General features: G+C 39.0%; 1 protein-coding gene across 1 annotated transcript in view; it reads right to left on the bottom strand.

The window, feature by feature from the left end:
- Positions 1-17642, bottom strand: part of NIN (ninein) — a 102400-nt gene that overhangs the window by 24136 nt on the left and 60622 nt on the right. Inside the window, exons 14-22 of the mRNA XM_060142723.1 lie at positions 16905-17015; positions 16442-16531; positions 12986-13124; positions 10983-11164; positions 9370-9875; positions 6304-8448; positions 4883-5008; positions 4705-4774; positions 2484-2699 (exon numbers count right to left, since the gene is read on the bottom strand). Coding sequence (XP_059998706.1) covers positions 2484-2699; positions 4705-4774; positions 4883-5008; positions 6304-8448; positions 9370-9875; positions 10983-11164; positions 12986-13124; positions 16442-16531; positions 16905-17015 — 3585 coding nt within the window. The remainder of the gene's footprint in view (positions 1-2483; positions 2700-4704; positions 4775-4882; positions 5009-6303; positions 8449-9369; positions 9876-10982; positions 11165-12985; positions 13125-16441; positions 16532-16904; positions 17016-17642) is intronic.

The following is a 17642-nucleotide window of genomic DNA, read 5'->3' as shown; positions in this document are numbered from 1 at the left end:
GTGTGTTTCCTTAAGCTTTTGCTTATTGATTTTAGTGTCTATCAGTGGATTTTATCTACAACAATTACTACTCTGGTGTTTGCCTAATGAAGACTTTCTATTTCCTTCTTCATACATTTATTAATTGGAATTCTCTTGTAAGGAAGAGCTGTTATTTCTCCCCCCATTATTTATGTATTCAATTTTTTTATAACAGTATGGACCTATAGATATTTATTTTATTTTGCATTTTATAATTCTTTTATGCTATGTTTTATTTTATTGATCAAATTATTCCAGCTTTGGCCATTAAGAGCTTCTTCAGGTTGTGCCCTGTCCTTTTGACATACCCCATCTTTTGGGGGGCACCTTTTTCTTTCTGACACCATGAGATGTTCCAGGCTCATCTTGAATTGACCCTGCCCCAGCCTTGGGAGCAACCATTTTTCCAAGTAGCCCGGGCTCCTCTTATACGAGAATAGTGTTTAGAAACCAAGATCTGGGTACTCGATCCATATACACACATCTACATCTCTATATCTATCTATCTGTCTATATATTAAGAAATACGAGTTTATACTAATACCTCAAATTCCAATCCAATATCAGAGGGTTCATTTTAGCCTTCTCAGTTTCCCCACTTGCAACTTCCTTTTCCAAAAATGAGAAACACAGTTCTTATTATCTACACTACGTTTACTTATCTGTTCAATTCTAGTATACACAGAGTAGTTCCAGAATTACTAACATACACCCCCATGAGAAACACATTTACTCACTAGATTATTATTGCCTTTATGTACACTTCTTTTTGTCTTAACCCTACTGTATACAGTCAAGATACTAATTTCTAAATTACTTATTTTCTTCCACACTGTAGCTATGTTATCCATTTACAATACAGTTAGGTTCATTTGTTAGTGTTTGTGTTCCATTTTGGTACCCCCCATCTTTGTTTTCTGGATTGGTTTTAATTGTGTGTTTATTTGAGGGGGTATGCGAAGAGTATGTAAAACATTACTATGGTTCTAAGCATCAGAGCTATGTGCAAATGTTCTCAGCAGTGTCACTCCCTTCCTCATTCCTTCTATCACATTCCCATTCCTCTCTTCCATCCCTTTCCCACTCGCCCTCTATAGGTAACCATCTCTTTAGTTATCTGGTTTATCATTCCCATATTTCTTTTACATAAATTTCTGTATTTCTTTTACACAAATACATGTGTATTGCCTAATATCCCCTTCTTTCTTACATGGACGGAGACATACTATCTTAGATACTCTATTGAGCTCTTCTTTTCTCACCTAACAGTATGTCCTGGAAATCATTTCACACGAAGAGGAGATCTTTCTCATTTGTCCATTCTTTCTTTTTCTTTTTTTATAGCTGTATAATACTACTCCATGTGTGGCTATACCCATCACATTTATCCAACAACTCTCCGATGTATGGGCATCTAGGTTGTTTCCAATATTTTGCAGTTACAAACAATGCTGCAATGAATAACCAACGCTTTGCGGTGAATTTTCATATTTTTAGAGGAATATCTTTAGGGTAAATTCCTAGAAGTCAGATTGCTAGGACAAAAGGTAAGTACATATGTAATTTTGTTAGATTTGCCAAATTTCCTTCCATAAATACAATATCAGTTTATATTCCAGCAGCAATGTATGAAAGTGCCTGTTTTCCCAAACCCTTGACAACAGAATATGTTGTTATATTTTTAAATTGTTGCCAATCACATAGGTGAGAAATGAGATATCAGCGTTATTTGCATTTCTAATTCTGAGTAATTTTGAACATTTTTTCAAGGTTTGAGGGCCATTTTTATCTCTTTTTTTGGTGTGTGAATTTTTGTTCATGCATTTTTTCCTATTTGGCTATCAGATTTTGCTCCTAAGCCCTTTGACTTTTAAGAGTTCTTTACATAGTAGGGATATTAGCTCCACTCTTGGTGGTATATGATGCAAATATTTTCTCCCAGTTTGTGAGCTGTCTTTTGACTTTGTTTATGGTATTTTCTTGGTCATGCAAAAATTTAAAAAATTTAATCAGGTCATTTTTTTGCCTCTAGTTTATGAGTCATAGTTACATAGCCTTTCTCTACACCAAGCCTAAAGATGAATTTGCCCAGTTTCTACTAGTACTTGAATGTTTTACCTTTTATATTTAGACTCCTAATCCAATTGGAGTTTACCCTTATGTATGGTATAAGATATGGATCTAATTTTATTTTCAGTTGTCTACCCAGTTATCTAGGCACCACTTATTAAAAACTCCATCTTTACCCCAGTGATTTGAGAAGCTACCTTTGTTATATACTAAGTTTCCATATGTATTGGGGTCTAATTCTAGACTTTCTCTTCCACTTATCTGTCTATTCATGTGCGAACACCACACTGTTTTAATAATTGGGACTTTATGTATAAGAAATTAAATACAAGCATTTCTTTTATTTACTGGGATTTCCTCCAGCAAGGCTGTAGAGTGGCTGTAGACCATACCTGCACTTTACAGTGTTCCAGTTCTTCTTTTAGATTAGACTTCTCTTGTTCCCATTCCTCACATGTACTGTGTCCTGGCTCTTTATCCTTCTGACTTAGCATTTCTGCCAGACGTTGATTAACTTCTTGCAGTTCTTGCTGATTTTGAGAATTCTTTTGGCTAAGCTCCATATTTTCCAAATCCAACTGTTGGTTTTTGGTTTTTAATTCTGAAATCTAATTAAAATTGAAATAAGTCTTAAAAACTAGTTATCCTACTTCTGCTAAAAATATATTTAGAGACTAATTGTTTTACTTTCTCTATGTAAAGTTATACACACACACATTTAATAACAGAAAAAATACATACTCATTATTACAAAGTCAATCAGTTCAGAAGTGTATGAAGAAGTGACAGACACTCTGTCCAATCCCATTCCACAGGGGTAGCCACTGTTCACAGCTGGGTACGTATCCCTACAGATTGTTTTCTATGCATACACAGACCTATATATGTGTAGTTTTTTCCTTCTTTAGAACATGCTTTTTCCACTTATAATATCTTACAGACTCTTATCTTTCCAAATCGGTGCATTCAGAAACCACCACATGCTATATTTTTAGTGGCTATAGGGCAGCGGCCGCCAACCTTTTTGGCACCAGGGACCAGTTTCATGGAAGACAATTTTTTCACAGACCTGGGCTGGGGAGGGGTGGGGGGTGGGTGGGGTCAGGGGAGGGGATGGTTCAGGCAGTAACGCAAGTGATGGGGGGCGGCAGATGAAGCTTCGCTCTCGACCAACCGCCCCTCACCTCCTGCTGTGTGCCCGGTTCCTAACAGGCTGCGGACCGGTAGTGGTCTACGGCCCAGGGGTTGGGGACCCCTGCTATAGGGTATTCCATGTATCAAGACATTCCATACTGTATTTATCCATTCCCACACTGATAGACATATAGGTTTATTATCATTTTTTCTTTTAATTATGAAGAAACAAAACAATCTTTTGGAAAATTCATTTACACATGGTAGCATTTTGTATTTAGGATCTTATTTTTGGAAGTAGGGCTGCTGGGTTAGAAGGCATGCATATACATTACTGTTTTGATCGATATCCCCACAATGTCTTCCTCACAGACTACCAATTTATAGTCCTATCAACAATGTATGAGTATATTTGTTTCCTCAGTCCCTTTTTAATACTAGACCAGATCAATCTTTAACTTTTGCTAATCTGACAGGTGAAAAAAAGAGACTCATTTAATTTTCCCTTCCCTAATTACTAATGAGGCTAACCATCCTTTTATATGTTCTCTTCTTTTTTTCTGACTTGACCAATCATATAAATTATTCACTTTTCTACTCCATTTTGCAATTTGTTTGTAACAGTACAGAATATATTTTGGACGTTAACACCTTGTCTATTTCAAGAGCTGAAAATAGTCTTTTCCCAGGATGTCCTTGTCTTTTGACTGTTTCAGATAGATTCTCAAATGGCTTTTCCCCACACAATTGCATATTGTTGAGATTATATAAATTGGGCACTGAACGACACAAGCTATCTAAATAAATCATAATTCTGTGAAAATATACACAGATTAACTAGTATTCTATATCTGTAAAATGCTGTTCTTAACTTTCTGCTTTTAATTGTGGTGAGGAAAGAGGAAGGAGCTAACATGAATCAAAACCACATGTGGGGACCTCCCTGGTGGTCCAGCGGATAAGACTGTGCACTCCCAACGCAGGGGGCCCTGGTTCGATCCCTGGTCGGGGAACTAGATGCATGCATGCTGCAACTAAGGAGTCTGCATGCTAGCAACAAAGATCCCGTGTGCTGCAACTAAGACCTGGTGCAGCCAAAATAAATAAATATTTAAAAAAAAAAAGCCATCTGCTACAAAGAGCACAACTGAATCTAATTAAAAACAAAACAAAACAAAACAAAACCAACATAGGGCTAGTATTTCACAGGTTCGGTTTTAGAGGTTATCACCTCCCCACTCCCACTGATTATAAAGCTAGTATTCAGCACCAGAGTCTAGAAATAATATATATATTATTATATTCACAAAAAACAGAAACCTAGTTTAGAATTAGCATGAGGTGAGTTTCCATTTTGAAACTCAGGATTTACAACCTTACCATTATTAGCTATGTTTCCAGTAGCATGTGCTGTAAATTTCAAATTTAAAAAAAGAAAATTTTAGAATCAGGAAACATTGGGAAATATTCTGTCCTTACCTGTTTCTTTAAATTTTCAACCATCTTCTGAACTGCAGCTTTTTCCTGTTTTACGGTTTCTATTTTTTGCCTAAAGGGACAATGAAAATATAACTTAAGAGGTAGGCTTTAACAGTTGAAGTAAAATAGCTTTAGTCCTCACAAAAATGCCTTAAGAACATTTAAATATATGTCTTACCACATTTCTTCCTGAGATCCATTTAATTTCCCTAATTTCAGGTTAGAAATGCTGTCTTCTTCATTTAAAGTAGTAATTTCATTTCTCAAAATAGAATTCTCCTCTTGAAGCTTCTCAGATTCATATCTGAAGTACAGAGATTTTAAAAAAATAGTTATAACAAGGCAGTCATCTGGCATCTTTGGAAAATACTTTATAGTAACTTCCAATGAAACACGTATTCCATGCCAGTTAAAAAGAAAAGCCTAAATTAGTAGTCTCTTGGTGCTTGGAAATCAAGCTACGACATATTGACTCATTTCTTTTGGGATATAAGAATTTCACTAAAAGACATTAGGGAAGTGTGACTGAAACACCTGAGCATGGAGACAGAAAGGAGACTCAATGCCCATCCTAGTTGCTGACTTTCTCAGTGGCAAGCGTATGCTTTGAGCAAATTATTTATTTCAGTCTGAAGTCCTGCCTGCTCCTAAAAGACAAAAGCCATATTACTAAGCTGTATGAGCTTCAGTTTTAAACCCCAGGGTACCTAAAGAGAGAAGATTCACTACATAAATGAAAGGGCCATGTCAAAATATGTACACTAATGTTTACTTTGTGATTTCTTTCATCTCATTATGATTTTTAGAACTAAATATGGTCTGAAGTAAAACGAGGAAAAACTACACCGAGAATTATTTTGTTTTTTCATATCTTTAAGATATTTCAGACATGATGTAGTATTTTACAAGTTTTTTTGGAACCAAATTTGTTAGAAGGCTATTGCAATCATATTTTATAAAGCTGAGTGAGCAGTGGTTCAAATTAGTATTATTTTTGTCTTTGTTCTTCAAGCACGTTTATTAGAATCTGATAGCTCCTCAAAAAATTATATGTTCTAAGATAAATTTCCAATGTTTACAGAATATCAGCCTACACTTCAAGTGATATAAGTGAAAAACTATAAGCCATGAGACACAACACTTTTTCTATATTAGTGTAAGAAGAGACTCCTTATCTACCAAGTGAGTTAATGATACACGAAAGGCATTCATTCTCATATAACTTGTTTCATCAAAATGAAGAAAATAACCAACATTTAGCCAAAAAAACCCCACCAAAACTATCCATCCAAATGAAGTGCTACAGAAGAGTTAAAGACTTGACATACATTGATGATGCACATGGTTAAACAACTAACACTCTCCATCATGAACTTTCACACCCTAAATGAACGACATTTATGTCCTATAGAGGAAGCAGTGCCTCCTAGGCAGGGTTATTCTACTTGTTAATACGACACAGAAGCAGAAGGAAGTCTAAAGTACTGCTCTCTTCTTGAAGACTAACAGGTTAGTTTCTCTAGGCACAGCAAGCAGCCAAGTTAGATTTGGTGAGGTGCTCTGTGGGATTCCGTGAAGCGTAGAAGGTACATACATTACCTCAGAAGCTCAACTTTTTGCTGCATCTCACTGCACGTGATTTGCAAGTCATGCATCATTGCCTTCAGCTCTTCCTCCTTTTCTCCTTGAGAAGGTGCATCTTTTTGCTTAACTAAAGCAGTGACTCTTTCCCTCAACTTTCTAGTCAGCTCCTGCAGCTTCTTTTTCTCCCGTTCTAACTCTGTGATTGTGGCCTGGCGCTGAAAATGTTTGTCCTGAAGGCTGAGGAGAGCAGTGTTTTCCTCCAGTATTACTTGGTTCTGTACTCCAGGCTTTTCTTGATGTGTCTGGAGTGTTCCATGTAGCCAGGCAATTTCATGTGCCTTTACTTTTTCTAAGAGCTCTGTATTCTCCTGCTCTAGGTACTGGTTTTCTTGACAGTGTTCTTCTATAATATGGTGTACATTCATAATCTTTGGTACACACTCTTCCGGCGTCTGATTTAGTTCCAGGATCTTTTCATCAGGTCCGACTTCCAGGTTATCTAAATGGGCTTCCCATAAGGAGAAGCAGTCATACTGCAGCACTGCTCTTTCTTGCAGCTTCTCCATCTTGTCTTGAAGTCTCAAAACCAGAACATGCAGTTCCTCATTTTCTCTTTTGATCTCGTCATAACTCTTTTCCAGGCTAAGGAATGTTTCAGTCACTTCTTCAACTTTCTTTAGCTCATCCTGTAATCGGAACATTTCTGAAGTGAGTTCTTTGTTATTTTCTAGTGCTTCATCATACCGCGTCTCCATCACTCTCAGCTCTTCCTGAAGACACTCATTTTCTCTACTAGCATCTTCATATAACAATTTATACTTGGCGGAAGCCTCAGGGATTCTTTCAAGCGTCTTTAATTTCTTTTTTAGCACAGAAACATCAAAAAGTAAGTCCTGTTTCTTTTCAGAAGCTCGATCACAGTCTGCACGTAAGATCATTAGTTGTTCCTGAAGCTGGCCAATCTGATTCTTTAGGTCCCAGGTTTCAGTCCTGGTCTCCTCACTATTTTCAAGCTCAGAAAAACTCTCTATTGATGCTTCAGACTCCTCTCTTCTGACCGCCTGTCTCTGACCAGAGCTTGTCCCCGTACTTTCCAGATCCCGGACCTCATCGCCTTGCAGGTCACTTAGGACATGCTGCATGGTTCCACCTTCTACTTGTTTCATTCGGTTTGGCAGTAAAAATGGCTCTGTTTGTTCCATGGAATTTCCAAAAAACCCAGTAGTTGGCTCATCTAAACAAGAAGACATTACTGACTCTGGCTCTAATTTTTGCAGCCTCTGTTGCAACCTAGAAATTTCAGTTGCCATTTTCACATTTTCCTTCACTGCTCGTTCATGAGCTCTTTGCAGGCTTAAGAGGACATCTCCGTTCTCTTCCAACAGCTGCTCTCCTTGCTGGAGCAGGGACATGGCTCCACTTCCTTCCACTTCCTCCCTTCCCATTGCCTGGCAGCCATTCTGAAGCCTGGAGGGAGGAGATCCCACCTGCTCCATTTCCTGAATTTTGTTCTGAAGCCTGGAGATTTCTGTGCTCATCTCAGCCCTCTCTCGATCTGCTTTCTCACAGGTCGCTTTGTAGACACTCTCCACGGCCAGAAGCTTGGACATCATTTCCTGCCTCTCCTGGTCACGTTCCCTTTCGAGCCTTGCAAGCCTCTGGCTGGCCAGCTGCTCCGAGGCGCCTGCTTGGCACAGGACCTGCTCACGGTCCTTCAGTTCTCTTTCGTGACTGCTCTTCAGCTCAAGTATCTGGCTGGACAGCAGACTTTGCTGACTTTCCGACACAGTTCTTAGATCTTCCAGGTCTTTGAGTAGCTGCTGTCTCTCAACAACCATGCTATTCAAATGTTCTGTGTATGTTTTCTCCAGCATCTCTCTCTCCTGGGTCAGGACCAGAGAAGTCGCTTTCTCTCTCTGGAGAGTCTCTTTAAGCTGCTCCTGGGCTTCTGCACACTCCTGGGTGAGCTCATCCTTCTCAAACTCCCACTGGGATCTCTCCTCGCGCTGTTGTTCCAGGACCTCCTTCAGCTCTCGGCGGTAGTGCCCCTCCAGGCTTCGCAGAGCATTTTCATATCTCTCAGCGACTTTCTGACAGTCAGCCTGAAACTGGGCTTCTATCTGAGAGGTTCTTCTATTACACTCAGTTTCCATTTTTTCCCTAAATGTGGTCAACATACAGCATTACTGAAACTGCCATCAACTCCAGAAGCAAACAAAAAACATTTTCCCATGCATAGAAGCAGCAGCCAAGCAAACAATTCAAATATTTTCTAAACATGGTCTCCACTTATTCCTATGTGATTCAGTTATACTGAGAAGGGATCTCATTTCTGAGAGCCAATGCTGGCAGCCATAATTAATTTAAAAGACTGACTTACCTCTCTCTGCATTTAGAAGGAAAATTTAGAAACCCAGTTCTTTGGTTTACTCCCAGAGGTATTTGTTTATGGATTTTTAGCAAAACCGTAGGCTGATATTTCACATTAAATGTTCAAATGCATATAGCCTAAACCCTAATTTGGGAAATACATAAAATTCTTCCATTTTACTTAAGTAGACATTGGTGGATAAATAGTCATATAAACCACACATATTAACAAATTCAATATGTTTTGCTTTTTATTTAATAAAGTAGCACCGGGTTAAAGTACGAAGCACCGAAGCCCTGAAAGGTACCTGAGATTTCACGTGAGGAAAGTAAGCACAAAACGGTGTTTCATAACTCTGGAAGGAAATGTAACTTTGCCCAGAATCTCGCTTATAAATGGCCTTTCCCAGAAAACAGCAAGACTGAACTAGGAAGAAATCACATTTGTGATAATCTTATCCTCATCTGGAACCTTAAAAAGTACATGCCTGATACAAAAAATACTTTCCTCTTTCTAAAAAAAAGTTTCAATACCCCAAGGTAGGCTTATATCTAAGCAACGGCAAAACAATCTGAAAAACTAAAAAAGAATCTAGTCAGTCAGTGGGCTATTATGTCTTCTGATTTTTCAAAGTCTCCTTAATTGACTGGGATTTCTGGTGCCCCCCAGGAATGGTGCCCCAGGTTCCTCCATTTCCCCCATTTTCTTACCTTCCCTCATGTAGTTCCCTTTGGTGTTTTTCCAAGAGCTCTTTTTGCAATTCCTCTTTCTCAAGAGTATGCTTCTCCACCAGGCTTTTCAACTGCTCCTGGTGAACTTGTTCTAGTTCCTGAGTCAAGCTTCTCACCTTCTCTTCTGTCCAGGCACCATTTTGAATGAGTTTTTCCCTCTCTTCATTAAAGCTTTCCTCTGCCTGCTGCAGCCTAGCCCTTAGCTCCATCTCATGCTCCAGCCTCAACTCCTCCTGCAGGTGAGCCTTTTCCTCATCCCACTTCATTTCCAGTTGTTTTTTCTCCTCCTCATGTCTGCAGATAGCCGTGTGTTGTACCTCCTTGAGTACCACTGTCTGGCCCTGAAGTTCTGCAATTTCATTTTTAAGGTCACTTATTTGTTCTTCCAAGATGTGCACTTCATTCTCATACTTTTGCTTCACGTTCTCCTGCTCCTTTTTACAGGCAACCTTGGTTTCATCTAGCTGCTTTTCATAATGATGCACCTAAAGCCAGAAAGTAAAACCACCCCAATGTTATTCAACTCAAGGCCATGGAAAGGTGATGGGGCAGTCATTACTTTTCTCCTACAAGACATTCCTCAGTTTTCCCACTTTTTGTTTTAAAGTAACAATTCAAAAACACATTAAATAAGATATTTTTAAGTCAGGCATGGTTTGATTACCTTTTTAACTTGGTTGAATTTTATTAGTTTCTGAACAACTCTATTAAAACTGACTAGACCTTCACAGAGATACCATTTGTCTCCACGGGCAAACTCAGGGCCTTAACATAGTTAATTAAATTTAAGTATTTGTTTAACACCTGTCAGGTACCCTGCAGGCCTCGTGGGGACACAAAGTTGGGTAAGACATAGCCCCTGTCATTAAGGAAAAACCACTCTAGACATGGTCATGACAACTACAAAAAAGTATACTACAAGTCAGAATAAAACATATAAAAGGTATAGGAAAAATAGGTACAATGTAACCTGGGATTCAAAGGAGGGAAAAATCACATTTGGTTGGGAGAATTCAGGAATGTAAGAGGTAGCATTTGATATAAACTCTCAAGGTTAAGTAGATTTTCAAGAGGTAGAAAGAAATAATAACACAGCACGTAATAGCATGAGCAAAAGAGGACAGTTTGATGAAGAGCAGCAAACTACCTAGTTTGGCTGGAAGATAAGGTAACTCAAAGGAATGGTAAAAGAGAAGACTGGAAATATAACCTAAAGCAACACGGTAAAGGGTTTTGAAGGCCAAGATTCAGAATTCGTACCTAATTTAGGAAGTAATGCTATATCAAAGGGCTTTTTAGTTTTATTAAGATGTCTTTCAGTGAGTTGGAAATAATGTAATCGTCTGCAAGTTCCATGCTTGCTAGGACTGAAGGTACTACATTTTTAAGAAACTCTCTCCTATGAGGAAAAGGCCTCACCCTTGGCCTGTGAAACCATGCTGAGGTAGTGCGTTCCTGGTAGCCAACAGGACACAAGAGGAAATGTATAGAAAGTGCTGCTCTTTGAAAAAAAAGAATTGAGAATGTCCTACATGCAAACGCTTGTCAGAGCTCAAAGAAATCAGAGAACAGGATTGATAAAAAGGTCTTACTTTATCTTCAAGCTCCAGTCTCAGGCAACACAAGTCCCTGTGATGTTGTTCTTTCATCTGTTCGATGACCAGCTCCGCCTCGATGCTCATATTCAATGGATTGCATTCTTCAGAACCAAGCCCTGAAAACACATCGGATCTGTTGACCCTGCAGCAGGTTCTTTCAATAACACAACTGGCATCTAAGGAAGGATATCCAGTTTAATTGAGGAATCATTTTTAGCTTAAATTACTACTGATGAGATCCACTAGGAAACAACAGAAGCCAAGAGAAGTCTCTTGTTTTTAAGTATTAGGGAAAACAAGAAAAAGTGAAGGTGAACAGATTCTTTTGTGTACAGGCGATGTACCAAACCTTAATAGAATCCAACAAAATAGCAGGTGGGAGTAGATGTGGAAATTGTTGCTTAAAGGTGACCTCCTCCTAATGAAAATCCTGCAGAGTGAGGTAGTTAGGTCAAACCAACCAGCCTTCTTTCCATCCAATGAATACTCAGTGGCAAATTAGCAGAGGGGCAATGTGGCAGGAGAATGAACGGCCAGCATACTTGCTATGCTTTGAGGTGTTAACTTCATGGGTCAAGATATCCAACCCACCCCTCAACATTACAAAAGATTCAGTATTGTAATATTAATTTCCTGTAGTGCAGATAGGGCCTTACCTTAAATTATCAGCTAAAATTTTTTAAAGAATAGGGCATAGGTTAGGAACCTGGATATAGGCAGATTCGACAGAAAATTCTCGACTCATTCATATGAGTTCACCTCTGCAACTGCCCATGATGATGACTGAGAAGGACACTGAAATGTGAAGCATAAGCTGAGGGCTGAGCTAGTACAAAGACAAAATGATTACATCTACTACTACGTAGAAATCTCTTAAGGCAGAGGACACAAAAAAGCTTTTCATGTGGAGATACGCAGGCAGATGCAAGAAAGAGCATAAGTCTAGCATCTGGAATTGACAGTCCTGCTTTGGGCTTTCTCTTCATCTATCATGGCACATCCCCAACTGAGAAGTGATACCTGGGGTGTAAACCACCCCAAGATGACACAGCCTCATGTACCCATGAGGAGAACTCCCAGCCCTTGGTCATCTATGGAAAAGCCCGGAAAAGCTTCTGAGATACATCATATCAGTTGGGCTCCATTCTTATACCACAGTAAGGCTACAGAGTACAGACTAAGAATCAGAGGAAAGGTGTTCAAGCCTGTCCCTGTCCCCTCCCCCATCCCTTATTTATTCCAGAATAAATAGGTAAGGAGAAGAATAAACAACCCTTGTAAGAACCTGTACTCCTGTTCCAAGGAGCAGTGGGGAAAACTACTTATGATGAAGAATTTATTATAAACCCTTTCTGAAACTGAAATTCAACACACTGGAGGAAAGGGGCAGGATGCCAGGAGGGAGGAAAAGAGCTGATAATGAATGTAGGAGGGTTCCCAAATGACTCTGCCTTCCAACCTTGCTACTCAAAATCCTCCTCAAAGGTACAGGCAACCAAGGTTTATTTATCTTATTTGTTGTTTTGCAGACATTTAGCACAGCCAGCATAAGGAAATCAAATTTTGTGGTTTCTGGCTGGCTCGCTCTCCAAAACACTGTCATACCAGTTAGGCACTCTTTTAGAAAGGGAGGATTCAGCAATAACTCAGTGACTGAATTCTAACACTCCCAAGGCCTGGATTCTCAGACTTGTGGCCAGTTTTTTTTTTTTTTTAAACGAAGCAAATATCCTTGTGGTTTGATTTTTCCATTTCTTTGTTGATGCATATAAAAATCAGATGGAAATATTCTCATAAAGACTTCAAGGACAAATGAAAAAACAGACCACAAGTGAAACAGCTCAAGGAAATAGCACTGCCAAAGTCTTTTTTTTTGACGGGGGGCGGGCTGGGGTGGGGCGGGATTGCCAACATTTTGCAATTCTACATTCAACCACGGTTTTAAAAACAAAAGTCAAAGGCAGAGACTCTGAAAAGATGGCGTCTGAATGGCTTACCCTGGTCAGGCTCGACGCAACCACTGTTAAGATCAAGTTCTTCTGATGGTGAGTTTTTCGAGGGAAGTCTGAGCACTTTGCCTTGTGCACGATATTCTTCCAGCTCAGACTGGAGTTCATCTACTTGGTCTTGTAATAGCTGGAGTTTAAAAACCAATACAAGTCTTAGATGTGATGTCAAAAACACAAGCAACAAAAGAAAAAATAAATAAACTGTACATCATCAAAATTAAAAACTTCTGTGCTTCAAAGGATACCAACAAGAAAGTAAAAACACAACGCACAGAATGGGAGAAAAGTTTTTGTAAATTATATATCTGATAAGGGACTTGATTATAGAATATATAAAGAACTATTACAACTTAATAATAAAAAGACAAATAACGCATTTCAATATTCAGCAAAGGATCCAAAGACACATTTCTCCAAAGAAGATAAGCAAATGAAAAGATACTCAGTGTTATTAGCCATCAGGGAAATGCAAATCAAACTCACAATGAGATACCACTTAATACCCACTAGGATGGCTAAAATAAAAAAGACATACATGTATCCCCATATCCCCTCCTTCTTGAGCCTCCCTCCGTACCCCACCCCTCTAGGTGGTCACAAAGCACTGAGCTGATCTCCCTGTGCTATGCAGCAGCTTCCCACTGGCCATCATTTTACATTTGGTAGTGTATATATGTGCATGCCACTCTCTCACTTCGGCCCAGCTTCCCCTCCCCCACGTGTCCTCAAGTCCGTTTTCTACATCTGTGTCTTTTTTCCTGCCCTGCCACTAGGTTCATCAGTACCATTTTTTTAGATTCCATGTATGTGCATTAGCATACAATATTTGTTTTTCTCTGTCTGACTTACTTCACTCTGTATGACAGACTCTAGGTCCATCCACCTCACTACAAATAACTCAGTTTCGTTTCATTTTATGGCTGAGTAATATTCCATTGTATATATGTGCCACATCTTCTTTACCCATTCATCTGTCAATGGACACTTAGGTTGCTTCCATGTCCTGGCTATTGTAAATAGTGCTGCAATGAACATTGTGGTACGTGACTCTTTTTCAATTATGGTTTTCTCAGGGTATATGCCCAGTGGTGGGAGTGCATATGTATACATATAGCTGATTCACTTTGTTTGTGGTACGGCAGAAACTAATACAACACTGTAAAGCAATTATACTCCAATAAAGATATTTTTTTAAAAAGACATATAATAACTGTTGGCAAGGATGTGGAGAAATTGCAACTCTCATATTGGTGGGAATATAAAATGGTGCAAACATCTTGGAAAAAATTTGGCACTTCCTCAAAAGGTTAAACATACAGTGATCATATGACCCACGAATTCCACTCCTAGGTACATACCCAAGAGAAATGAAAGCGTATGTCCACACAAAAACTTGCACACAGGACTTCCCTGGTGTCACAGTGGTTAAGAATTCACCTGCCAATGCAGGGGACACGGGTTCGACCCCTGGTCTGGGAAGATCCCACATGCCATGGAGCAACTAAGCCCATGCACAACTACTGAGCCTGCGCTCTAGAGCCCATGAGCCACAACTACTGAGCCCATGAGCCACAACTACTGAAGCCCGCGCACCCTAGAGCCCTCACGCTGCAACTACTGAGCCCACGCACCGCAAATACTGAGCCCACGCACTGCAACTACTGAAGCCCACATGCTCTAGGGCCCGTGTGCCGCAACTGCTGAGCCCGTGTGCTGCAGCCAGTGAAGCCCGTGTGCCTGGAGCCCGTGTGCCACAACAAGAGAAGCCACCGCAATGAGAAGCCCGCACACCGCAATGAAGAGTAGCCCCCACTCACCACAACTACAGAAAGCCCACACAGCAACAAAGCAGCCAAAATAAATAAATAAATAAATAAATAAACCAGTGTGTACGTGTCCATCCCAAACTCCCAGTCTATCCCTCCCTCCCACCCTTCCCTGCTGGTAACCATAAGTTTGTTCTCTAAGTCTGTGAGTCTGTTTCTGTTTAAAAAAAACAAAACAAAACCAAACTTGCACACAAGTGTTCACAGCAGCATTGTTCACAATATTCAAGATAACCCAATGTCCATCAACTAATGAATGGTTAAATAAAATGTGGTAGAGCTATATAATGGAATATTATTCAGCAATGGAAAGAAATGAAGTACTGATACATGCTACAGTATGGATGGACCTTGAAAACGTATGCCAAATGAAGGAAGCCAGTCACAAAGGATGACATGTTGTATAATTCCATTTATAGGAAATGTAAAGCATAGGCAAAACCAAAGAGACAGCAAGTAGATTATTAGTTGTCTAGGGCTGGGGGTCATGGGAGAGATTACAGCTAGGTGGAGAGGTAGTTTCCTTTTGGGTGATGAAAATGTTCTAAAATGAATTCTGGTAATGGTTGCACAATTCTGTGAATATACTAAAAGAGACTGAATTATACACCTTAAATGGGTGAATTGTATGGTCATGAAAAACTGTTTAAAAAAATAAATAAGTGGACAAATTTGGGGAATTTTTGGAGGTAGAGCTGACAGATTTTACTGATGAAATAACTAAAAGCATAGGAGAAAACACCTCTACTTGATTAGAGTCAAGAGCCATAACTTATTTATAAGAGTGGCATAAATGTTTCATTTCTTTTCTCAAAGTGTGCATGTGTATTTCCTGAGAAGGCAGGCTATGAACAACCTCATAAGGAGGTGATTGTTTTCTTCATTTTTGCCCAAGTACAATGTTCACCTAAAGCGGTTAGAACTCAGTTATGCCTACCTTGTTAAAATAAACAAGTGTCTGTGGCTTAAGGAGAAAAAAAAAACCCCACATTCCTGAGCTTAGGAGAGTTACTTTTTTAAAAAATCAAAGATTCCTATTATTTATAAGGATGTTTTTGTGTCCTCTGGTAGGAATTTGTAATGACTTACTACTTAAAGACTTGAGTGGTTTCTGCTCCATTTGCATTTTGTAAATAAAATAAGGACTGTATTCAGGAAAAAAAACCACAGAACAAAAGCAAATTATATCAGCCTGCGTTGATCGCTCAGGAAAGACTTGTTTTGGAATAAGCACATCAACATGACCACGTTTTCCTTCTCTTAGAATAAAACTTTATTTTCCTCCAATCACTGGCAATTTCCGACCCAGATAAAGCAGACAAATGCAGTTTGCATGATTCTCTCGTATTTCAGGATACTAAACAATAACATTAACAACCAGCACGTAGGTTAAGTGTTTTCTGTGTCTCAGGCTCTGTTCTAAGCACTTTACATATATTTACTCATTGACTCTCCACAACAACCTTATCTGGTGGGTACTCTTATTTTTGCCGTCTCATAGGTGAGGAATTGAAACACCCGCAGATTAAGTGATGTGCTCATGGCCACACAGCTAGTAAATGGTGAAGCAGTATTTGAACCCAGGCACTCCTCCGCTAAGTTCTCTTCAGTCACTCACCCTGCACTGCTGCCCATATTCATTTCTCATCTGTGTCAGCCTTTCTTCTTGCAAAAAGAATTCAGCACTGCTGGGATCAAGGTCACCAAACTAGAAAATGAAAAGGGCAAAGTTGTCATTTTTTCCAAGTGTCCTTCTTTGACCTATAATGTACCAAAGACCCAAGTTTCTGGTGTTCACCCAGTGTTTGGAGTATGAAAGGAATGTGACATTTAAGCAGAAACACCATCAATTAGATGATGGGGAGAAGATTCTAGAGTGATGTGTTCAGTCAAAGCAGAGATTGTTTCTCAGTGCCACGCCATGTTTCCCTCGTATAAATTAAATCCCTGCAAAAATGACAGCTTCCTTTAGTCACATAAATAATTCCATAAAAGAAATTTTCTTGGTGGCATAGCTTCTGCTCTTTTGAGTGAACTACACTTTGGGGCTACATATCAGGAAATCAAATTTAAAGACTTACCTTTTCTGCCAAAACATTTTCCAAATTTCGCTTAAGTTTGTTTGTCAGATTCTCATACTCTGCCAACTTCTCTGCATTTTCCAGAAGCTCATTTTCTAGACGACTGTTTTCCTGAAGAAATTTGGGGAAATTAAGTGGGCACAGATTAAGAAATAAACTGTTGTACCATTTTATAGCACACATACATCAATGCTCTAGATTGAGAAAATGTGTTCATCTTGAAAGTTTCAGTACATTAGAGCAGAAAAAGTAAATATTAAAAAACTGATATCTATCTTATAACCTCAAAGCATGCCTCCTGGAGGCATGCTTTTCTTGATCCTACAGAACCATGCTGCCCAACAGTGGTCACAAGCAGTCACAGGTAACTATGGAGCACCTGAAATGTATACAGCACAAACTGAGATGTGCTGTGAATATAAAATATTCACCAGATACTGAAGAGTTAGAACAAAAACACAGTAATAATTTCTGTAGATGAATTACAAGTCAAAAAGATACTGTTTTGGAGATATTAGATTAAATAAAAATGATTTAAAATGAAATTCACCTGTTTCTTTTTACCTTTTAATGTGCCTGTTTGAAAATTTGAAATTACATATATGGCTTGCATTGTATTTCCAATTCGACAGCATTGCAGTAGAAAATTTAATGACGTGAAAAACATTCTCAATAAACTGTCAGATGAAAGACTGGTTGCAGAATACCTTGTTCATCTGACAGCAAAAGAGAACTCAA

Source organism: Lagenorhynchus albirostris, chromosome 1 (genome assembly GCF_949774975.1).
Source record: "Lagenorhynchus albirostris chromosome 1, mLagAlb1.1, whole genome shotgun sequence".
Lineage (NCBI taxonomy): Eukaryota > Metazoa > Chordata > Mammalia > Artiodactyla > Delphinidae > Lagenorhynchus > Lagenorhynchus albirostris.
The sequence above is the reverse complement of the archived record's forward strand: the minus strand, read 5'-3'. Positions and strand labels throughout refer to the sequence as shown.